The sequence below is a fragment of the Macaca fascicularis genome, chromosome 11, assembly GCF_037993035.2.
Source record: "Macaca fascicularis isolate 582-1 chromosome 11, T2T-MFA8v1.1".
Classification (NCBI taxonomy): domain Eukaryota; kingdom Metazoa; phylum Chordata; class Mammalia; order Primates; family Cercopithecidae; genus Macaca; species Macaca fascicularis.
Window position 1 is genome coordinate 129227742 of NC_088385.1, and position 23298 is coordinate 129251039.

Genomic DNA, 23298 nt, shown 5'->3' on the forward strand with positions numbered 1-23298 from the left:
TAAGCTGGAGTGCAGTGGTGCCATCATGGCTCACTGCAACCTCAAACACCTGGGCTCAAGCGCTCCTCCTGCCTCAGTCTCCCCAGTAGCTGGGGCTACAGACGCATGCCACCATGCCCGGTTCACACATTGAGGGCTTTTCACTGCCTCGATCAGGCTGAGTTCTGCTCACTGGGGCCACCACAGGCCAGGCAGAAGGAACTGCGTGGGCTTTGTCTCCTCTCGGCTGAGCTGGCTTTCCTTATCCTCTAGGCCTCTGCTTAAGCACCACTTCCTCCAGAAAGCCTCCCCTCACTGCTCCGGCCAGGTTGGTTATCCACCTTGTGCCCACAGCCATCTGCCCTTCAGGACGCTGAGCACGCAGGCATGACGTGTGGCCCACCAAAGACATGTTGCATGAGGAGAACCTCCCTGCCTCGGCTTTCCCTGCCTTCAGTCCTCAGCTCTTCACAGCGCAGAGTGGGTGAGGCTTCTGCAGCTACGTGGATCCCACCCTCAGGGCTGGTCTGGCACTTGGAGCTGACTTCTGCCCAGGTCTCTGTTCCTTGTGTTGGCAGAGGGCACCGGTGTTACCTTTTCCACCTGTGGAGGAAGAGGAACCACATGGCAATGTGGCAAACATAAGAGAAAGAACTTCAGGGCGGGGGTTGTTAAAAACATCGTGCCCTTCGATATATGCACCTACTGTGTATCCACGAAAATCAAAACTAAATTTTTTAAAATTATGCCTTTTGCTGGGCACAATGGTGCATACTATAATCCCAGCAATTTTGGAGGCTGAGGCAGGAGGATCACTTGAGGTCAGGAGTTCAAAACCAGCCTGGCCAACATGGTGAAACCCCGTCTCTCCTAAAAATACAAAAATTAGGCCAGGTGTGGTGGCTCATGCCTATAATCCCAGCACTTTGGGAGGCCGAGGCGGGTAGATCAGCTGAGGTTGGGAGTTCCAGACCAGCCTGACCAACGTGATGAAATCCCGTCTCTACTAAAAATACAAAATTAGCTGGGTGTGGTGGCACATGCCTGTAATGCCGACTATTCGGGAGGCTGAGGCAGGAAAATTACTTGAACCCGGGAGGCAGAGGTTGCCGTGAGCCGAGATCGCGCCACTGCACTCCAGCCTGGGCAACAAGAGCGAAACTCTGTCTCAAAAAACAAACAAATAAAAAATTAGGCTGATGTGGTGGTGGGCACCTGTAGTCCAAGCTACTTGGTTGGCTGAGTCAGGCAAATCTCTTGATCCCGGGAGGCAGAGGTTGGAGTGAGTCAAGATCTTGCCACTGCACTCCAGCCTGGGCAACAGAGCGAGATTCTATCTCAAAAAAAAAAAAAAAAAAATTTATGCCTTTCAGTAATGACTTAACTCTAGATCATTGAGATGGTTATTAATATCTTTGTGTTTGCTTTAGGGTTTACCAGTTGTGTGTCTGTCTAAGCATGCATGTGTGTGTGTATTTTACTGTACACAAGAGTGCTTTCATTTAGTCCTTATTAACACACTCTGGAGGAGGGGATGTCATTCTGATTTTACCCAGGGCACTGCTGTGGTAGGCAGCAGGTACGCCATGACACAGCGGTGGCTGTCCAGTGCCGTAGCTGCCTGCTGTACTGCCAGTGAGGCCAGGCCATCAGCATGGAGGTGGGTTAGACGAGCCTTTGAACTGGGGAGAGAAGGAAGGAAGAAGGCGTGTGACTGCTCTGAGTCCCTAATCGGTTGCACAGAAGCTGCTGCTGTCTGCGTGTCTCTTTTTTTTTTTTTTTTTTGAGACGGAGTCTTGCTCTGTAGCCCGGGCTGGAGTGCAGTGGCCGGATCTCAGCTCACTGCAAGCTCCGCCTCCCAGGTTTACGCCATTCTCCTGCCTCAGCCTCCGGAGTAGCTGGGACTACAGGCGCCCGCCACCTCACCCGGCTAGTTTTTTGTATTTTTAGTAGAGACGGGGTTTCACGGTGTTAGCCAGGATGGTCTCGATCTCCTGACCTCGTGATCCGCCCGTCTCGGCCTCCCAAAGTGCTGGGATTACAGGCTTGAGCCACCGCGCCCGGCCATCTGCGTGTCTCTTGTGTGCTGAGAGGATGCACTGTGACATTTTTCTGGGGGTGTCATAACCTTCTGGCCTGTATTGCCCAAAGCCTGGGCTCCTTGGGGGTTTGGGTGGGGATAGGCACAAGGGTCCTGCCAGCGGCACAGCCAGGGCATCTGCCTTCCAGGGCAAGTTCCAGGTTCACGGAATGGTTGTTGCTCAGGCGCTTCCTGTGAAGGCTGCAACTATTGTTGGCAAATTTTGGCTTGCCACGTGGCCTTTCTGAGTAGGACTGGAGAAGGGGCAGGACTGTGGCCTGTGGTCAGATCAAACCTCCACAGCCCCACTGTGATATGGGCCAGAAATAGTGCCTTGCCCATCTCAAGCCATCTGAAAAAGAGAAACCCTATGCCGGCTGCCCAGAGATGGCTTGGAAAACTGAGCTGCCCAAGACGGCTGTGCCACCACGGAGGCTGGATTTACGAGTGCTCTTGACATATAGTGAAGAATTGTTAATTGAACCCCTACTATGTGCCAAGCCACCTAACAGTCTTCCCTAGAGCAGCTGCAGTGTCAACAGGGAAAGGCGCGTGTGTGCAGATACTGCTACATAAGAGCTCCTGTGAGACCGTCCCAGAGTGGAGGAGAGCAGAGGGACCCAGCAGGAATAGGCAGCAGGCTGGGAGAGGCCAGGCCGGCTCAGAGGAGGTGGTGTCAGGGGCAGCATCTTGAAGGATTAGAAGGTGGCTGACTGGAGGGACATCATGAGTGAGGACCATGTCAGAGGCTCTGGGAGGCAGGAGGGGCCCTGCCCTGCAGGCACTCAGGCCAGTGGGATGCTCAGGTACTTGGATTGTGAATGCCTCGTGGGGGCTGGTGGCAAAGCAGGCGGGCCACGACCAGGTCACAGGAGCCTGGGTTTCACTCTGTGGTCAACAGATTTCTTTTAATTTTTAGTTATGGAAAATTTGTAGGATATGCCAAAGTAGGTGGAAGAATGTGGTGAACCCCACATGCTGCCGCCGCGCACACCAGTCGCTACCCCTGCGGCCAGTCCTGCCCTCCGCACCCTGACAGCATCCCCGCCACGCCCTGCCCTGTGTGGCTCTGAAGAAATCCCTCAGTGACCTGAATTCCATGAAGCCCGGTGTCTGGCTGGGGGTGGGTCAGTCAGGAGTTTGGTCCTGGAATGATTGGGTGGCACTTTGTAGTTTCACTTCAATTTCAGAGTAATCACTGAGTCTCCCTGTTTGCCTTGCCTTTCAGTGGGAAGTTGGTGTCTCCAAAGTGGAAGAATTTCAAGGGCCTGAAGCTACAGTGGAGAGACAAGATCCGGCTCAATAATGCCATCTGGCGGGCCTGGTACATGCAGTGTAAGTGCCGCCCAGCCTAGGCTCCGGTGGTGGTCAGAACTCCATGGCCTGGAGGCCTGGGCACCCAGGGGCTAGAGTCTGCTCCTGAGACCTGGTGTTTCTAACAGAAGTTCAGTCTGTGCAGACAGGAAGCCCAAGCCAAGTCCTAGGGGAGTGGACATTTACTGGCTATCAGGCCCAGCAGAGGGGTGGCATCTGAAGAGTCAGGGAGCAGGCCTAGGAAGACTCAGGCACGGGCCTTCTCTCTCCAGCCCGGGTGTCGTGGACCTGGCAGCTTCTTCGGGAGATGAGTGTGCTGGGGCAGGCTTGTGTTGGGCTGGCCTTTCTCTGAGTAGCCACACTGCCTTTCTGGCTGAGGCGTTATTGACAGATTCCTCCCCTTTCACCTGGATTCCTTTATTCCCCTGAAATCTCCTTTTCCTAGGGAAGAAGAAGGAAAGGGTACCGGGGAATATGGTCCGCCCTGGGGGAGGGGTGCGGCAGACAGGCTGGGGCTCCCTCAGGGGTCTGGATCATGGTATGACTCTCACCCTCTCTCTGCTCAGATCTGGAGAAGCGCAAGAATCCTGTGTGCCACTTTGTGACGCCCCTAGACGGCTCTGTGGACGTAGATGAGCACCGCCGGCCGGAGGTACTTGGCAGTGACCAAGGGTGGTTGAGAATGGAAACATACCAGCACCTTACCAGGAGCAGCTCACCGCGGGCTAGTCCTGCAGGAGAGGCTGCAGAGGGGAGTACAGGGGCCAGGCCTGGGAGCTGGTGGCCTCTGGCAACCCCAGGCTGCAGAGCCTCCCCCTTCTCAGAGGGATTGGCCCAGGGACTGAGGGGGTTAATATCTTTTCTGTTAATTTTTAAAGTGTGTGTCTATGTGTGATTATACATGCACAGGAAGTGTCTAGAAAAATATACAGACGTGTCTTTATTAAGAGACTTCAGGAACCTCTGGGGAGTAGGATTAGGGCTGCCAGATGAGGGCGGGATGTTTTCTTCACTGCATACTCTTCTGCGTTGCTTTAATTTTGTCTAGGCATGTCTCACTGTTAACGATAAAGGGGAATTTAGAAGGTAAGCTAATGAAAGGCAGTTTTGAGACAGGTATAATCTGGTATTAGACAGTATCAAGGGATATCATTCTGTTGGGTATGGCAATATTGTAATCAGTTCTTTTTAACAGAAAAGCATCTTCGCTGTCGCTGTCAGGGACACACACAGAGTGTTTGTAGGTGAGGTGATTTGGACCTTGAGATCAGAAAGTGAGGCAGCCCCAGGCGCTGGGGCTCCTTACCTCTAGAGCTCGGAGGCTGTCATGCCAGGCATCCACGCTGGCATCACGCGAAGGTTGGATGAGAGGCTCCTAGAGGGCACATTCCACGTGAAACTTCCTGGAATTGGCTGTTCATTTTTGCCCTTTGAATGTGGCAGAGGCTGTGGGGAAGGAGCATTTATGGGGGACTCGGGAGTTTCTGCAGCGTTCCCCTGCTGCTTCCTCTGCTGGAGTGTTCTGCTCTCACCCCGTCCTCCTGGTCAGAGCCTCAGGACCGTGCCCCCAAGGCCTTTGGATGCCTTAGGTCTTGAGATGAAAGCGCATTGTTAGCTAGAGGGCCTGCTGTGGCACAGCAGAAGTGGGACGTACTTTCTGAGTGATGTGGTAGCCACCGTGGGGTTTCCAGCTGGATTGCCTAAGGCCTGATTGTAGCGCCGGATACTTCTCGGTACACCAGTTGAGCTTTACTGATCAAGCAGACCCCCTCTTTTCACTCTGGCCTCTGTCCCTGTCCTAGGCCATCACCACGGAAGGGAAGTACTGGAAGAGCCGCATCGAGATTGTGATCCGGGAGTATCACAAGTGGAGAACCTACTTCAAGAAAAGGGTATCTGGCTGGAGTGTTCAGGCAGCCCGCCTAGGGAGGGAGCCGGCAGAGTCCCTGGTTCAGAGCCCTGGCCGAGGCTGTAGGCTCCACAGCCGCCCCACCTGGATGTGGAGCATCAAGCAGTAAATCTGGGGCCCAGTGTGCCAGACTAGCCCAGGCGATGGCCTGCCTCAGTCAGGTCATCTTTGCTCTCAGTTTCTCCATCTGTGCATTGGGTGGGAGTCTCCTTTGTGCAGGCATCGGCCTGGGGATGGTGTGAGCAGGACCCCTGCCTGCCTCCCCAAGAGTTCTGTATATTCTAGAGCCCTTGGGCCCTCCTAGGGCCATTGGTGACCACCGTGTCCTGTCCCTTTGCCCACAGCTACAGCAGCACAAGGATGAGGACCTCTCCAGCCTGGTCCAGGTGGGTGAGCCTGGGAGCTCTGAGGACCTCCACTTTGACACGAGACAGCAGGGACTTCGGTGGCCCACTGGGGAGCCCTGCAAAAGGTGGCAGGCCATGGGCCCTCCCTGGAGTCTCAGGAATGGCTCAAGAAGCAGTCCAGCTCTCCATTGGGTGGGCTGGAGGGAGCCACTCTCTGAATGCCTCCACCCTGCTGCCTCACTTCCACGGGGCAGCCCTGTGTTGAATTTCCCCAGCTGACAGGTGTGGGAATTCTTCGTCCCACTGTCAGTTACTCTTTGATGCTTCCTCCCGCATGTTGGTGTTGTGTTAGGACGATGACATGCTATATTGGCACAAGCACGGGGATGGATGGAAGACCCCCGTCCCCATGGAGGAGGACCCCCTGCTGGACACAGACATGCTCATGTCGGAATTCAGCGATACCCTCTTCTCCACGCTTTCTTCACACCAGCCGGTGGCCTGGCCCAATCCCCGGGAAATAGGTAACCCAAACCAGGGCCTTGGGCTTTGAACAGCCAGCCGCTTCCTTCTCTGCCAGGCCTCCTCTGGGCCAGGGTTCCTTCAGGGCCGTCTCTGAGCTGCTGCGCATCACGGTTGGGGGCAGGCAGTAAGGAAGGGAAGGATGGCTGACCTCATTTGACATCCAGGCTGCACATAGCGAGTGGGTGGGTCTGCAGAGTGGGCCTACTGGGCCGCTGCCATTCCCGTAGTGCCATGGTGGGAGGATAGCAGCAGGGTCTAGTCTGAGTCATTGGCACATTTCGGATGCTGTTCCCTTCACGGGGGACATGTGCCATGCCTAAGCCAAGGCAGCCGGGCCGTGACTCATACTAAAGAAAATCGGAAGCACTCCCGGGTGTGACCCCTCACCTTGGTGGCATTCAGTCTTCCAGTTAACCCCTCAGGGAAGAGCCCTAAGATTGAAAATTAGAACAGTGTTGGGGAGGTCTCTGTTCTCTGTTGAGCTCTTCACAGCTTCCTGGGGTGTCCATTCCCTGATACTCAATTTTACCTTCCTGGCAAAAACACTTTCCTGCCTTCTGAGGGTTCGGAATGGCCACGAACCCACGAGAAGGTAGAAATCCCAGCCAGCTCCTTGGAAGACTCTAGAATGTGAGCAGGGCCAGGAAGGTCTGTTCCAGGCCTTTTTTATGTTCCTGCAACATTGTCTGAGAAGACAGAATGGTTCCTCTCTCTGTGATTCTTGCAGCACATCTGGGAAATGCAGACATGATCCAGCCGGGACTGATTCCTTTGCAGCCTAACCTGGACTTCATGGACACCTTCGAGCCTTTCCAGGGTGAGGACCAGAGGCAGACAGAGCATGGCTGCCTGCATCTCCCCCAGCCCAGCACAGAGCAGATTGCTGCCTTCCTTTAAGAGCAAGACTTGGTAGAATGGGCAAGGGGGCGAGCACAGAATTTTTTAAAAAACTAAACTGTTTTTTGTAGTAACTGCAAGGTCTGGGAAGTTTTTCTGGGACATTGTTCAGCAAGGAAATTGGTCCTGGTTTTAGCCGTGACCGTAAGCAGTTCTCCCTCGAAGCAGCAGAGGGCGCTGACGACACAGCCAGCTCCCTGCCAAGGCCCTGCAGTTAGATGGGTCCTTGAGCCCCTGCTGTTGTGAGAGCAGCACAAACGCCAGGCCTGGGAGTGTTTCAGAGCCCAGGATAGTTGCCAACATGTGTGGTTCCAACCAGAGCCCCCTTTCTACAGAAAAAAAAGGTGTCTCTAAGGGTAATGCCTCTGGCCATGGCACCCCCTGGGCCATGTGGGCTTTAGGGGTTTAGTCCTTGATTTGTTTGAGTCTTTTTTTTTTTTTTTAGAGACAGGGTCTTGCGCTGTCACCCAGGCTAAAATGCAGTGGCTCAATCATGGTTCACTGCAGCCCTGAACTCCTTGGCTCAAGTGATCCTCCCACCTCAGCCTCCTGAGTACCTGGGTGGTTCACTGCAGCCCTGAACTCCCGGGCTCAAGTGATCCGCCCTCCTCAGCCTCCTGAGTACCTGGGACTACAGGCACACACAAACACACCCAGTTCATTTCTTCATTTTTTGTAAAGACGGGGTCTCCTATGTTGCCCAGGTGATCCTCCTGCCTCTGCTTCCCAAAGTGCTAGAATTACAGGTGTAAGCCATCACACCCAGCCTGTTTTAGTCTTTGTTATTTTGAGACAGAGCCTGGCTCTGTAGCCCAGGCTGAAGTACAGTGGCAAGAACACAGCTCACTGCACCCTCTAACTCCTGGGCGTAAGCGATCCTCCCGCCTCAGCCTCCCGTGTAGTTGGGACCACTGGTGGCACCAACCAGGCATGGTGGTTGGCACCATTTTTTTGTTTGTTTGTTTTTTGAGATGGGAGTCTCACTCTGTCGTCAGGCTGGAGTGCAGTGGTGCAATCTTGGCTCATTGCAACCTCTGCTTCCCAGGTTCAAGCCATTCTCCTGCCTCAACCTCCTGAGTAGCTGGGACTACAGGCATGCGCCACCACGCCGGGCTAATTTTTGTATTTTTAGTAGAGATGGGGTTTCACCATGTTGGCCAGGATGGTCTCGATCTCTTGACCTCAAGATCCGCCCACCTTGGCCTCCCAAAGTGCTGGGATTATAGGCATGAGCCACCATGCCTGGCCCTGTTTGAGTCTTGATTCCAGCAAATGCTGGGCACACTGAGCTCAGAAGACCCCTGCTGTTGTTTTTCAGACCTCTTCTCTTCTAGCCGCTCCATTTTTGGCTCCATGCTACCTGCATCTGCCTCAGCACCTGTACCAGATCCCAACAACCCACCTGCACAGGTAGAGGAAGCTGGGGGATGGGTGGGGGAAGGGGCTGGCAGGCACAGGGCTACTCATCAAAGGTTTGCTGCCGGAGCAAGGCTAATGACATAGCCACACAGTCACCAGCAAAGCGTCAAGCGGTGCTACACCAGTGCTAATGTGCAGAGGCACGATTCCAGCCCTCTGACAGCATCCTTCAGCACCCATGGGTGGGAGACTCTGTCGGTCCAGGTATGCTCCTGCCTGAGTGCCAGGTAACCTATGTGCAGCTAGCTCTGCTCTGACTAATTAACATGGAATTAGCTAGACAGAGAAGAAAAGCATGGATTACTAATAAAAATATCTTCTGTATATTTCTTTCACGTTTTACTAAGCAATCCAAAAAGTTGCTTACAAGTGCTTGGGCTACAGAGCTGAGCGAGGTACCATTCTTTGTCCTTATGGAGCCCTCATGCTTATGCCCATGACCAGTTAGATACTGGTAAGCTGGCATCATCTTCAAACAGGCTCCAGGAAGAATTTCTACTGCAGAGACTGGGATCTGAACCATTCCTCGTAGCTTTTCTTATTTAGGAAGAGGTGGCCTGATGACCAGTTGACACGTGAAATTGTCCTCGGGGAGCCCTGAGCAGCTGCAGTCCAGGCTACCTCTGCTCAGTAACAGAAGATGGCAGAGACTTTGGGAGACTCTGCTGGACTCCAGAAATAAGATATTCCCAGGCTGCTAGCCAGCTGTGTGAGGGCCGTTGCCTTATCTGAGCTCTGAGTTACTTAGTTTTTAATGGAAACAAGACCCCCGCAGACACGCAGGGAAACACAAATTCCTGTCCCCAGATCAGCAGCCATGGGCATGGAGACATGGCCTTTGTGCCTCTATCCTAGCGCCTGGCCTGTGTAGTTGGACTTGGCAGTGTGCAGTGCTAGAAAGGAATTGTCTGACCCCAGTGTTGCTTCCTGGCTCCTCTTTTCCTTTTTCAGGAGAGCGTCCTGCAGACCACCGCCCTCCCCACTGTGAGCCTGCCTGACAGCCTCATCGCGCCCCCCACCGCCCCGCCCCTGGCTCACGTGGACGGGCAGAGCTGTGAACACACCTCCCGGGCTGAGGACCCGTTTATCCAGCCCACGGACTTCGGTCCCTCAGAGCCACCACTGAGTGTCCCACAGCCCTTCCTCCCCGTCTTCACCATGCCCCTGCTGTCTCCCAGCCCCGCTCCACCACCTGTCTCCCCCGTGTTACCGTTAGTTCCTCCTCCTGCCACTGCCCTGAACCCCCCAGCTCCACCCACCTTCCACCAGCCACAGAAGTTTGCTGGAGTGAGCAAAGTGCCGTCTGTCATCACCCACACGGCCTCCGCCACCCTCACCCATGACGCCTCTGCCACCACCTTCAGCCAGAGTCAGGGCCTTGTGATCACCACCCATCACCCTGCCCCATCAGCGGCCCCCTGTGGACTGGCACTGTCTCCTGTCCCCCGGCCTCCTCAGCCACGGTTAACTTTTGTGCACCCCAAACCTGTATCCTTGACTGGGGGCAGGCCTAAGCAGCCCCACAAAATAGTGCCTGCTCCCAAACCAGAGCCCGTGTCCTTGGTGTTGAAGAACACCTGCATCGCCCCAGGTGAGCCAGGTGGGGCAACTCGGTGTGGGGCTCCCCCTGACCCAGAGCAGAGGGATGTTTTCCCATCCCAAAGGCTTTCAAACTTGTGACCACCACCCCCACCCTGGTGTGCACATGTGCGCGCATGCACACACAACCACTTAAATGAAACAAAAGTGGCATTAAATAATACATGTCCATGATCTAGTCCATTTTCTGTGCTCTATCTTTTTTTGTTTTTTTTGTTTGTTTTTTTTTTGAGATGGAGTCTTGCTGTGTCGCCCAGGCTGGAGTGCAGTGGCCGGATCTCAGCTCATTGCAAGCTCCGCCTCCCGGGTTTTTACGCCATTCTCCTGCCTCAGCCTCCTGAGTAGCTGGGACTACAGGCGCCCACCACCTCGCCCGGCTAGTTTTTTGTATTTTTTAGTAGAGACGGGGTTTCACCGTGTTAGCCAGGATGGTCTCGAACTCCTGACGTCGTGATCCGCCCGTCTCGGCCTCCCAAAGTGCTGGGATTACAGGCTTGAGCCACCGCGCCCGGCCGGTCCTGGCTATCTCTTTACTGGTTCTATAACATATCTCCTTCAAGAAGTCACACAAAGTTTTAGGTGCCTTGGTGCCTTCGTCTTCCTGTCCCTTGCAGTTGGAAACAAGCTGTCTCACTGGCAGAGAGGCAGCCTCTGCAGGGTGGGCCAAGCCCTGTGGCCCAGGGCTGCACCTGAACCTCCTCCTTGTCCTGGCAGCTGCCTTTTCAGGACAACCACAAGCGGTGATCATGACGTCAGGGCCTCTGAAGAGAGAAGGGATGTTGGCCTCCACGGTGTCCCAGTCCAACGTGGTCATCGCACCTGCTGCCATCGCCAGGGTGAGGAGGGCCCTGGACAGACCCGCCGTGTCCTTCTCACCCTGTTCCTGGGCAGCCCTCACCTGAGACGATGGGTGTGCCGCCCTGCTGTGCATCAGCGGTCGGGGGTGACCTCTCTCCCATGTCACTGCAGGCTCCTGGGGTCCCGGAGTTCCACAGCAGCATCCTGGTGACAGATCTCGGCCATGGCACGAACAGCCCGCCTGCCCCCATCTCCCGGCTCTTCCCGAGCACAGCGCAAGACCCCCTGGGGAAGGGCGAGCAGGTCCAGCTGCATGGGGGCAGCCCCCAGGTCACTGTCACAGGGCCCAGTGAGTGTTCACTCAGCGGGATGGTTGGGACATCACAAGGGAAGTAACTGGGCCTGCTGTGGATCATGGGGGGGCGCTTGCTGGGTCCTCAGGACGGAGCCTGGGCTTAGAACATACAGTGAGGTCTTATAAGCCTGCCAATAACACAGTCTGGGAACATGCTCTGTGGGTGGCAGGATGACCTGTGGTGGCACTGGCAGGGCAAAAAGTAATGGGCACGTGGCCGTGTAGGTGACCAGTGTGCTCAGGGAGTCCCAGCTGACTGCCCACGAAGGCCTGGCACTGAGCTGCTGTTCTCACCCAGAGAAGGGATTGAGGAGCCCTGGGGTTCCTGTCTCTGGGAACTTCAGCCTGGGGTTGCTGTGGCCACAGAAGCCACCCAGCCTCATCTGGGCACCAACATGGCCTTCCCCAGCAGGTCTCTGCACTACAGGTCTGTGCCCCATGCCCACTCTTGGGCCATCCAGGGGTGAGACAGTCAGAGCAGGACTGATTTTGCCCAGGGACATCTGAGGAGCCAGCAGGCCAGGTCAGGGACGAATGGTTTGCCCGAGGCTGTGCTGCTGGTAGAGGGTGTAAGCAGATGGGGCCCCTTCCCTCAAATGCCTGCCGTGCCAGGAAGGGAAATGGAAATGGCCTCTTTTCTTAAATAAAAGCGTGGTGTAGGCCGGGTGCAGTAGCTCATGCCTGTACGCCCAACACTTTGGGAGGCTAAGGCAAGTGGATCACTTGAGGTCAGGAGTTCAAGACCAGCCCGACCAACATGGCGAAAAATAAAAATAAATTTTTTTTTGTCCCTACCTAATAATAATAATAATAACAACAACAACAACAGGGTGTAGTGGCATGCACCTGTAGTCCCAGCTACTCAGGATAATAATAACAACAACAACAACAGGGTGTAGTGGCATGCACCTGTAGTCCCAGCTACTCAGGAGACAGAGATGGGAGAATCACTTGAACCCAGGAGATGGCGGTTGAAGTGAGCTGAGATGGAGTCACTGCACTCCAGCCTGGACGGCAGAGCGAGACTCCGTTTTAAACAAACAAAAGCATGGTGTAACTGCTCCTGGAACTCTGTGAGCGAAGAGTTGTCTCCCTCCTCAGGAAGACACGAATGAGGGAGGGTCTCTGACTTAGCGGGCTCGGCCAGCAGGGGCGTTTTCCAAGGACAGGCTTTGGAGAATAAGGACTCTTCAGTCTGGAAAGACAAAAACACAGGAGAGTTGGGAGTCAGGCCCCTCAAATAATCGAGGGAGAGGTTAGGGCCAACCATTGCCTTGGTCTCCGGAGTCTCAGAACACAGAACTTAGAGCCTGCTGTACAGCTTCACGGGGAGTTTGGGGAAAATAATCCAACAGAGAGGAAAGGAAGCTGAGGCATTTGTTACAGTAAAGCGGGATGGGCCAAGAAGGCCGAGTCCACCTGGGGCCAAGCGCGGTCGCTCACTCCTCTAATCCTAGCACTTTGGGAGGCTGAGGCAGGTGGATCGCTTGAGCCCAGGAGATTGAGACCGGCCTGGACAATATAGTGAGACCTTGGCTCTATAAAAAATGTTTTTTAATTTAAAAATATAATAATAATAAGGAGCCCACCTGCGAAATATCTCCTAAAGTGACACCAGTGACTGGAACACGTCAACACAGGGTGGCTCCATCGTGTTCTGTGTGGGTTAAGGGTGTTTTTGTTGTTGTTATGAATTTAAAATTTCTGGGGAGTGAATAAGAAAAATCTAAGGAAGCATGTGTGTGCAGTTTAAAGAACCAACTGCAGCACATGGGTAGCAGCGAGCACCTCATAACCCTGCAGAGACCCCGGGCTGCCTCCTGGTGGCTTTGAGGGGCCAGGGCTCCGTCCCCCGTCCCTCAGAGGAGTCTGTCCTTACCAGGTCGGGACTGCCCAAACTCAGGGCAGGCCTCTCCATGTGCATCGGAGCAGAGCCCCAGTCCTCAGTCTCCCCAGAACAACTGCTCAGGGAAATCCGACCCCAAAAATGTGGCTGCACTAAAGGTACCGCATGTCTCTCTTGGGTCTTGGTTCCCTTGGGAGGAGGGGAGAGGAGTGCAGAAGGACATCAAGGAGCTGTGTCTGTCTGGAAGGGAGACCTCAGAGCCAGCCAGAGCTGCCCAGGCAGGGGTGGATCAGAAATGGGCTTCTCCTTGCCCCATCCCACAAACCAGCCCTGTGGGGACGGTGGGCCCGCTGGAGGCTTCTGGGTGGGCCCCAAGCCCGGGAACCAATGCTGAGTCCACGTAGTATGGCAGGTACCGCATCAGTTGCAAGAAGGGTGTGGCCACCACCAAGGCTGGGCGGGGTGGGGAAGGCAGGGCTTGCAGCACCTGGGATGCACCCGTGCAGCCCTGCGGTTCCCAGCCCTGGCTGTGCTCCGTTCTGCAGAGCAGGTTTTCTATGGTTCCCTGTCTTGTCCCCGCGGCTCCTCATTGGAGCCTTCAGCTTCTTGTCATGCCCTCCTCCCACGTAGCTCTCTAGCCCTGGCCCTTGGGCACCCAGCATCAGCGTAGGGAGTGAGGAGGGGTGGGCAGTGTGCCTGCAATGTGCCTGTCTCAGTGACCAGCGGGTTCTCCAGCAGAACCGGCAGATGAAGCACATCTCAGCTGAGCAGAAAAGGCGCTTCAACATCAAGATGTGCTTCGACATGCTCAACAGCCTCATCTCCAACAATTCCAAGCTGGTGAGTTGCCAAGAGTGTGGGCCGTGGCAGGGCAGGGGAGCTGGCAAGACGTGCTCCCTGCGTGGTCATTGCTGGTGGCAGGCCTGCTGGCTGTGGGTGCCGCCTCCAGCCACCTGCCCCTTCTGCAGACCAGTCACGCCATCACACTGCAGAAGACCGTGGAGTACATCACCAAGCTGCAGCAGGAGAGGGGCCAGATGCAGGAGGAGGCCCGGCGGCTTCGGGAGGAGATCGAGGAGCTCAATGCCACCATCATGTGAGCTTCTGGGCCTTGGGGCTCCAACCAGGCACCCCAACCCCACGCAGGGCCTGCCTCAGAGGTGGTGGGACCCTGTGGCCTCGTCACTGGTCGATGTGTCTTTGCTGCAGTAGTTCTGCTCTTCGTCACCCTCCTACCACAGACCTCTCTTCCCTGTGCCTGGCTGCAGCACGGCACTGGGCCAGCCCTGTCCGTCTTGTGTCCCAAGGCCCTTATTGGCCACTGGCTGCTCCACAGCTCCCACGGCTCCTGTCATTTCAGCTCCTGCCAGCAGCTGCTCCCTGCCACGGGAGTCCCCGTCACCCGGCGCCAGTTTGATCACATGAGAGACATGTTTGACGAATACGTGAAAAGCCGGACCTTGCAGAATTGGAAGTTCTGGATTGTATCTTTGGGTTTTCTTTTTGCTCTTCCCCACCCTCAGCCAATGCACTGAAGCCACAGACCTTGGCACTGTAGTTACTTTAGAAAGACTCTTTAAATGCCTGTCAGCGAGCTCCTCACGACAGGCAGTGCTAGTGTCTATCTCGGGAGAGAGTGGTCCGGCCTGGCCTGCTGTGTGGGCTGGTGCTGCTGATGGGGCTTCAGGGTGCTTTGCAGGAAGGGCTAAGGAGGCAGAACGGTGGGCTTCGCTCTCTAGGTCCTTAAGAAATCAGGACAATGCTAAAGCCACTTGCAGAAGGTGCAGGGGAAGGAGGAGTGGTCCCACAAAGCCTGGCAGCAGCCAGCTTGGTCCTTGAAGCCACAGGGAGGGTGAGTGCCACCCCTGCTGTGACAGGCGGAAACCAGGACTCCCTCCACCGAGTGGCAGAGCCCAGTCTGAAGCCTGACGGAGCATGTCCACCTCTGTCCACCTCTGGGGGCTCTTGGGCCAAGGCCACCCTGCACTTGGCCTTCCAGGTGGCAGCATGGCTCTTACAGGGAGTGGTTCCTGCCTGGTCACTCCCCACCCTGCCACTGCTCTGCCTCTGAGTAAACAGTCAGCACATGTGTTGGGTTGGCTGCGGCATTGAGGCTCGGGTCTGACAGTCAGCGGTGACGGTCGTGCGGGAGGAGAGAATCCCAGTTGCAGCTGTCAGGCAGGGCAGGCACAGCACCTGTGTGTGCGGGAAGCGGCAGGTGTTTTTGTTTGTATCTTTTTTTCCCCTGAGACAGGGTCTCACTCTGTTACCCAAGCTGGAGTGTAGTAGTGCAGTTACAGCTCACTGCAGCTTTCACCTTCCCAGACTCAAGTGATCCTCCTGCCTCAGCCTTCTGAGTAGCTGGAACTACAGGCTCACGCTACTATGACCGGCTAATTTTTGTATTTTTAATGGAGATGGGGTTTCACCATTTTGGCCAGGCTGGCCTCGAACTCCTGACCTCAGGTGATCCCCCCGGTCTTGGCCTCCCAAAGTGCTGGGATTACAGGTGTGAGCCACCATGCCCGGCCATAAGAGGCAGTTTTTAAATGAACAGGTGACAGCCTCCAGCTCTGATTCCCTGTGTTGCTGTTTTACTGCCTGCCCTGGTCCTGATCCCTGTCATTAATAGAGCTGGGTGGCATCTGGAATGAATTGGAGCCTCTTTGATGAAATGGCACACTCCCCATCATCAGGCTGGGGTGGGGGAACTGTGGGCGCCGTCCTGATCAAAGTCCAAGAGGAAACATGCCTCAGGCCTTCACTAAGATGGTCTAGGAGACTGGCATGCATTTTTGCATTTAACACAGAAGGCAAACACCACTTTCAGGCAGATGGCTCCTGCCTTTATTTATTATTATTTTTGAGAACAGAGTCTTGCTCTGTCGCCCAGGCTGGGGTGCAGTGGCACAATCTCGGCTCACTGCAACCTCCGCTTCCTGTGTTCAAGTGATTCTCCTGCCTCAGCCTCCCAAGTAGCTGGGATTATAGGCACCCACCACCATGCCCGGCTAATTTTTGTATTATTAGTAGAGACAGGGTTTCACCAAGTTGGCCAGGCTGGTCTCAAACTCCTGACCTCAAGTGATCCACCCACTTCAGCCTCCCAAAGTGCTGGGATTACAGGCGTGAGCCACCGTGCCCGGTTGGCTTCTGCCTTTCCACCTGTTCTGTGCTTCTGATGTTCCTGCCACTGTATGTAAGAATGATTTTGATCACGTGGTTGTGCTAGGACCTGTTCCAGACTAGAGACCTTCTGTGTCCCTGCCCCCTGCCCGCTTGGTGTTTGGCCCTGTTGTCCAGATACAGTTAGAGCAGAGTGTTTTCGTGAAGTGGAAGACATACCTTGCCTAGAGATCGCTCCCCCTTTTCCCCAGTGATCCATTCTCTGTGGGCAGGTGCTTTCCAGCCCCAGGGGAAAGCAGTAGGCCAGCCCGGCCACCTTCAGGTCTGCAGTCCCCAGCCCTTCTCTGTGCCTGGCTTTTCTTTAACCACACACTGCAGTTCAGCATAATTATCAAGCCGCTGTTTGAGTCATTCAAGGGCATGGTGTCCACCAGCAGCCTGGAGGAGCTGCACCGGACGGCGCTGTCCTGGCTGGACCAGCACTGCTCCCTGCCCATCCTCAGGCCAAGTGAGTGGGGCAGTGCCAGGGTGAGGGGCTTCATGCTAGTCCTGGAGGGAGGACAGCCCCAGGCTGAGGACAGTGTTTGCCAGACTCCATTGCAGGCAACCAGGTGGGGCCAGGGCAGGGGCACAATGCTGTCCAGGAGGCCCTCAGTCAGGAGCGTCCAGTGGGGGCGGGAGGCTCCTGCCCTCCCATGTCTCCCAGCCTGCTCAGACCCAGCTTGCATGGATCGAGTGCCCACTATTTGCCAGGCCCTGTATCAGGTGCCTTCAAGTGTGTTTTCTTGTGTAATTCTTATAATAACAAGCAAAGATGATCCTGTATGTTAAGGTTATAGAAGCTTAATATCAGAACAGCTGGCAGCCCCGTGGCACCAGGAACAGCATAGGATGCTCCGCCTACGGCAGCTCCTGCTAGGATTTGGGGAGGCTTCTGGAGGCAGAGGGGTGAGTGCCCAGGTCTTGGCGTAGGCCCCCAGCACTCCTCCCTGCAGTCCAGAGCGGCTGCCACTTGCCCCATGTCTGAGCATTCCCACATGGGTTGTAGGTACGAAACCGGGTGTGTGGTGTGTGGTGGTTCTGTGTCACTGCCCGTGTCTGACCCTTTCTGTCTTGCAGTGGTGTTGAACACGCTGCGGCAGCTGAGCACCTCCACCTCCATCCTCACAGACCCGGCACAGCTGCCGGAGCAGGCATCCAAGGCCGTCACCAGGATCGGCAAAAGACTGGGAGAGTCCTAGCTGCTTAGCTGGCATGCAGCCGCATGAGATGCCAGGAGACCCTTCCCTGCTCATGGAGAGTGGGCTGCGCCCCCCCAGCCCTTCCTGACGCTCAGCCTTGGGGCCTCTCTCCAACTCTGCTGGCCCACCGTGGCGTCGGGAGGCCATGCTCAGGTCTGAAGCAGGTTTGGGGCCTGCTGACAGCAATAGCCCGCCTTCGGGAACCCCTTGCTGTGAACTCTCTCACTCAGTGACCTCAGTCACCAACCTCTTCTGCCCTTGGGGCAGCCCAGACAAAAGGGAAGTGCTGGCCGTGCTGGTCCTGCCCTGCTGGTGGCCTGCCAGGCCTGGCGCCAGTGAGCAGAAGCGATGGGATGAGGGTGACAGGGCCTGCTCCTGTCCTGAGGCCCAGCCTTGTCCCTCCTGCCACGTCCTGTCTACATGCATGCCTCTGCCTGATGCCCTGCTCCACTCTCTGGCCTGCCCGTGGGGCAGTCGGAAGGCATCTTTCTTTCTCCCCTCAACTCTTGACAATGCCTGGCCCTCGTGGATGGACTTGGGCTTCTATTCAGGCTTATGCATGGCAGGCTACCAGGAGGAAGTGCCTTCTTCAGAGAGCCTCCAGGACACATATGTGCAGAAACGGTGGATGTGGGACACACAGGACCAGAATGGAAGTGTGTGATGCACGGTGGCTGCTCTGGCTGAGAGGCCCTGCTGGGTGTGTTTCATCAGTCCCCTTTTAGCTCCACCTGACGTTGCAGGATCCACAGGGACTCAGCTTAGGACTTTCTCGAATGTCACCTCACCACCATGGCCCTTCTGCCATTCTTCTCTACTTGTCTCCAGCTGCAGCTGTTGACAGGTCAAGCGTGTCCAGTGGGAGCTTAGAACCCTGAAGTTCTAGTGTCCGAAAGATCAGACTCCATATCCTGCTGTCAGCCTTGTCATCTTGTCTGATGTCTTTCAGCTGGGTTCCCCAAACCAGGACAGTTCTCAGACCAAGGATGCCCCCACACTCAAAAGTCTGTCCTGTCTTGTGTTTGGAGAAGGAAACAATGTTGGCGGGCAGCACTCTGCGGCGGTCAGCCCTCAGAGCTGTCTCTAGGCATCTCTCAGATCAGACAGCAAAGAATCTACCCAGATCAGGGCTGGGTGGAGGCATGGCTGGGCTGGGGGCCATTTTGAGCCTGCAGCGGGAGGTTGGCCCAGCCTCAGTCCTTGCCCTTTTCCGGCTACCTCTGCAGGGAGCTGCAGGGGCAGGCACTCTCTCCAGCACTCAGGAAGCCCGGCTGAGGGTACCTCCTCGTGGAAAGAACGCACTTTAAAGCTCTGCTGAGGGGTTCGGAGCCCAGGCTTTCAGGCGACTTCTGCCCTCTCTGCCTCTCTTCACCCTCCCTCTCTGCCTGCAGGGCCTGGGAAGGGCTTTGAGGGAGCCTGAGAGTCGTGTGAAGAGGGGCACCCCGGGCTGTCCCCGAAGTTTAGATCCAGTTGGAGGTTCTCCCTGGCTCCTGCAGGCCTGCAGGGGTCTCTCCCCAGTTCAGGCCTCCGGCCAACTGCCTGCCCCCTTATCTGTGCTTCAGCCTTGCACAAAAGCAGCTTGGTGACACCACTCAGCCACTCAGAGCATGTGTTTACAGGCTTTCCAGATCACCTTCCTTTGGGGTGAACATAAGATGAGGCTGGGCTGGTCCTTGGAATTTCCCCTGGGAAATGGTAACAGACTCCATCCTTGACCCGGGGATAAGCATGAAGGCAATGTCCCAAAGGCAGAGGCCACGGTGGTAGGAATTCCACCAAGGCCAGAAGGGAAAAAGGAAGAGGCCACCGTGTCCAGCTGTGTGGGCCCTGGGGAGGGTCGTGAATGCAGCCCTTCTCCACTTCCGTGCCTTTGTAAAATGTGTAGATAACCGCAGTGGTTGGCTGAGCCAAGAACTCTCCTAAGTCAGTGGCTTTCTCCCCACCCCTTGCTGGGGATTCATTCTTTTTAAACTCTGTGGGATATAAAATTGGCCTCCTGCTGCTTCGGCCTACCTCTCCCTCTGCTGACTTAATGTCATGATTCTGTTTCTTCAGGTATTTAAGGCTGTTAGGTTGTGTGAGCCTTGAAGGGTGTGTGTGTGTGTGTGTGTGTGTCCCAGCAACTGTCCACTGTCCAGGAGATGCATGTCTTTGTATTGGAGATATTTCTGTAACTCATTCTCTTGGTGCTCACAATTGCCATGGCCATAGGGCCACAGTGCCGTATCTCTGCTGCAGACATGATTGTTTCTTGTTCTAGAGGTTTTCTTGTTTTCAAATCTTGCCTGATTAATCCAGCCAGACCAAGGGGCCTAGATTTGACCCCTGTCCTGGGCTCCCGGGCCAGGTGCAGGGACATCTGAGGCCACTCTGCTGGCCGCCTCCAGTGGGAGCTGACCTCAGGGTGGGCTTTGTTTACACTCATTTTCACCCTGATTCTTGCCCCCACTTTCATAAAAGAAATTTCAAAATGCTGACGCTTTGGAGAGTAAGAAAATCAATCTTGGCTGGGCGCGGAGGCTCCTGCCTGTGATCCCAGCACTTTGGGAGGCTGAGGCTGGAGGATTAGTTGAGCTCAAGAGTTGGAGACCAACCCTAGCAACATAACAAGATCCTGTCTCTACAAAACAAAATATAAATTAGCCGGGTGGGTGTGGCAGTGAGTGCCTGTGGTCCCAGCTACTTGGGGCTGAGGCTGGAGGATTACTTGAGCCTAGAAGTTGCAGTGAGCTATGATCATGCCACACTGTACTCCAGCCTAGACTGACAGAGTAAAACCCTGCCTCTAAATAAAAGAAAACAGAGGCCGAATGCGGTGACTCACACCTGTAATCTGAGCCCTTTGGGAGGCCAAAGTGGGTGGATCACCTGAGGTCGGTCCAGAGTTCACAACCAGCCTGACCAACATGGTGAAACCCTGTCTCTTCTAAAAATACAAAACATTAGCCGGGTGTGGTGGTGCACGCCTGTAATCCCAGCTACTGGGGAGGCTGAGTCAGGAGAATCGCTTGAACCTGGGAGGCGGAGGTTGCAGTGAGCCGAGATTGCACCACTGCACTCCAGCCTGGGTGACAGAGCGAAACCCTATCTCAAAAAAAAAAAAAAAAAAATAGAAAAAAATAGAAAATCCAAAAAGAAAAACCAAAAGTCCTGCTGGAATCCCTGGCGGGTTTCTGAGAAATCGCCCTGTGCTGTCAGCCCCTGCCCTGCACTGCTGCCTTCCGTGGTGGGTGGGAGACCCCAGAGCAGGGCAGGCGCTACTGAGGGCCTTTCTTGGAGTTGGCCGGCAGGCCACACAGCATCCGGCACCCTGGGTGGGCTGGCTGGCCACCTTCTTAGGACGTCTCTACTTTGGAGGATTTTACTGCAGGAAGCAGCGGCAGTGCTGGCCATTGGCGCTGATGACAACATTGGGTTTGGTTGAGGGGAAGGGGCTGGAAAGCAGCAGGCCCCCCAGTGCTGCACATGGTCCCGGAGCCGTCGGCCAGGGGAGTGGGGTCAGTGGTCAGCCAGCCCTCCCATTTCCTGCCTATGGGCCCTGACCACACTCCCTTTTCTAGAAGTCAATCCTAAGGTTTCTCTGCTCTGGCTAAGAGGGATGTAAATTTGGATTCTTGGAGGGCATCACACCCCCAGTCCCTGCCCAGATAAAGTGGCACAATGGCATGCGGCACCTCTTTCTGTTGCTGGGGTGGGGGGCTCACACACCCACCTCATCTCTGTGCAGAGCCCTGACTGGCCCCGCCGGCAGCTGGAGTACAGGTAAGGGCCTCTCTCAGAGGGGAGCTGTAGCCGGGAACTGGCAAGGCCCCTTCCTGCAGGGCCCTAGCTGGCCTCTGGGTGAACCTGAGGTGGCAGGTTCAAGTTTTCAAGATGGTGAGGTCTTGTCTGCTGGACAGGACATTATGCTCTCAGAACTCATGGGAGTGGAGCTGGGCCTGTCCTGGGCCAGTGGACCCCTGTGGGGGGGGGATTTGGGGTGCTGCGGGCCTGATTCTGCACTGGCAGATGGACTTTGCTTTAATCCAGCTCTTTCCTTACCCTGGCTCTGACGTGGGAAGGCTTGGAGGGCCCCTCTCATCACCCATGTTGGCCCTCAGCTGTCCCTTTCCTTTGTCGCCTGGCTCCTGCCTGAGGCCTCCTAGCAGGCACCCTGGGTGTGAGTTGAGCCTCTCTCTTTTCCCTCTGATGGGAAAGTGGCTTTTCCCTCGACACCTGCTCCCTGGCCCCAGAGGAACCCACCCGTTTTGGAGCTCAGCTTGGCCCAGCATTTCCTTGGGGAAGGGAAAGGAGAGCTGGACAGCATGATCCAGGCAGGCAGCGTGTGCAGTGGTGGCCGGCCAGCGTGCCACAGATGTACGGAGATGTGGCGTGTGGCTCCGGGCCCTCGACATCTCTGCTTTGGAGGATTTTACCTTGTCTGCACACCTGTCAGGGGAGAGGGGACAGCAAGGTGGGAGGTTGAAGAGCTTTGAGGCTCAGCAGCATGTTTGTGGCATTCGGTGGACTCCGTGGCCTTGGGCAGCTGGACAGGTTTTTGTGATGTGAGGGACATACATGGGGCACATGGGAAGCTTGACCAGGGCTCCAGGAACGCTGACAAAGCGTTTTAGGACCCCCACCCCCATGCCTGTACCAGGGCTGGCCTCCAGAGTGGGTGAGGACAGAGCAGCTGTGGGCTTTTCATTCTGAGGTCTTGGCCTGCCCTGGCTACCGCATGGGACTCTTTGCTTGTCAGGGCTTGCAAAAAATCAACCTTCGAGAAAGAAAAGGGAACTCTTCACGTTGAATGTTGACTCTGTGTGTGTGTGTGTGTGTGTGTGTGTGTGTGTGTGTGTGTGTGAGAGAGAGAGAGAGAGTGCGCATGCGCGTGTGCACTTGCACAAGCTTGCGTGTCCGTGTTTACTTCATGGAATTTTGTTTTTGTGAAATCCCCCTCCAATCACGTGTCAGAATTTACCTCCATGCCCCAGTCACACTGTTGGTTCTGCTTTCTGAACCCGGGTGTAGCTCATTTGAAGGACTCTCTTCTGTGTTTCCTAACAGTTATTTGGTGGTCTCAAGAGTTGAGGTTGTGGAGGGTTGGGAGAAACTGAAATTCTGTACATTTCCATAGAGTTTACATCCTGCAGTTAAAAGGCAGGAAGGGCTTAGCCCGGGCCCCACAGCTCCACGCCGCCCCCCACGGGCCGCCCACAGCGCCCCCGTTTCTCCAGCTGAATCTTTTTCGAACAGCCCAGGAAAGGAAAGCGGGTTCGCTTGCTGATTTTGTTCACAGCGGAAGCACCATGTTCTGTTCCTTTTTTAGGTTCAGTTTGTTGTGTAAACGGCGGTTTTTTCTGGTGTGAGCTTTGGTGATTGTGGCAGGGCTCCTCTGAGGAGACGGTTCCACCTCGTGGTTTGAAGAACAAACCAGAGAAGAGTCTGGTTTGGCCAGAGGACCCCTCTGGCCCACGTCACCCTGAGTACGCCCCTCTGATGCTCTGCTGTCAAGAAGCACGTTTCCACCAGCTGTATTCAACACTACAATGCATTTTTAAAACTATATTTGCATCCAAGACAATAAAGAAACCTTATTTTTTTTGAAAAGCCTGTGATGTGTGGCCTTAAATACTATCCTGTTGCGCAGTGGGAGAGATGGGAAAATGAAGAGATCTGAGCACAGGCCAGCTCGCTCCTTCTAATCTCGGGAGGTGTGATCAGCCTGGGATGGAGGCATCGGGTGGGAAAGAGGCCCAGGGTGGGAGGGCGATTCTGGAGGTGTGTCCAGAAAGTCAGTGCTCCTAAAGACAGGCCTCCCTGCAAAGGCTGATGAGAAAGGCCCAGTGTGGCAGGTTCTGCCTGTTTCCTCAGCAGGGGCTAG

General features: G+C 55.3%; 1 protein-coding gene across 8 annotated transcripts in view; it reads left to right on the forward strand.

The window, feature by feature from the left end:
- The window catches only part of MLXIP (MLX interacting protein), a 70528-nt gene extending 47504 nt beyond the window's left edge, over positions 1–23024 (forward strand). The window contains exons 1-17 of one of the 8 annotated variants that reach the window (XM_065524977.2): positions 2771–2865; positions 3288–3394; positions 3940–4025; positions 5176–5265; positions 5627–5668; positions 5982–6153; positions 6882–6971; positions 8370–8461; positions 9422–10061; positions 10784–10905; positions 11039–11216; positions 13105–13226; positions 13804–13908; positions 14037–14164; positions 14429–14552; positions 16573–16702; positions 17314–20576. In XM_065524977.2, the coding sequence (XP_065381049.1) occupies positions 2786–2865; positions 3288–3394; positions 3940–4025; positions 5176–5265; positions 5627–5668; positions 5982–6153; positions 6882–6971; positions 8370–8461; positions 9422–10061; positions 10784–10905; positions 11039–11216; positions 13105–13226; positions 13804–13908; positions 14037–14164; positions 14429–14552; positions 16573–16702; positions 17314–17435 (2430 nt within the window). In that variant the 5' untranslated portion in view covers positions 2771–2785 and the 3' untranslated portion in view covers positions 17436–20576. Of the gene's footprint in view, positions 1–2770; positions 2866–3287; positions 3395–3939; positions 4026–5175; positions 5266–5626; positions 5669–5981; positions 6154–6881; positions 6972–8369; positions 8462–9421; positions 10062–10783; positions 10906–11038; positions 11217–13104; positions 13227–13803; positions 13909–14036; positions 14165–14428; positions 14553–16572; positions 16703–17313; positions 20577–22743 lie in introns of those variants that run through there. The other 7 variants (XM_065524976.2, XM_045366149.3, XR_012420789.1 and 4 more) reach the window with 7 other exon arrangements.
- The last annotated feature ends 274 nt before the right edge of the window (positions 23025–23298 follow it).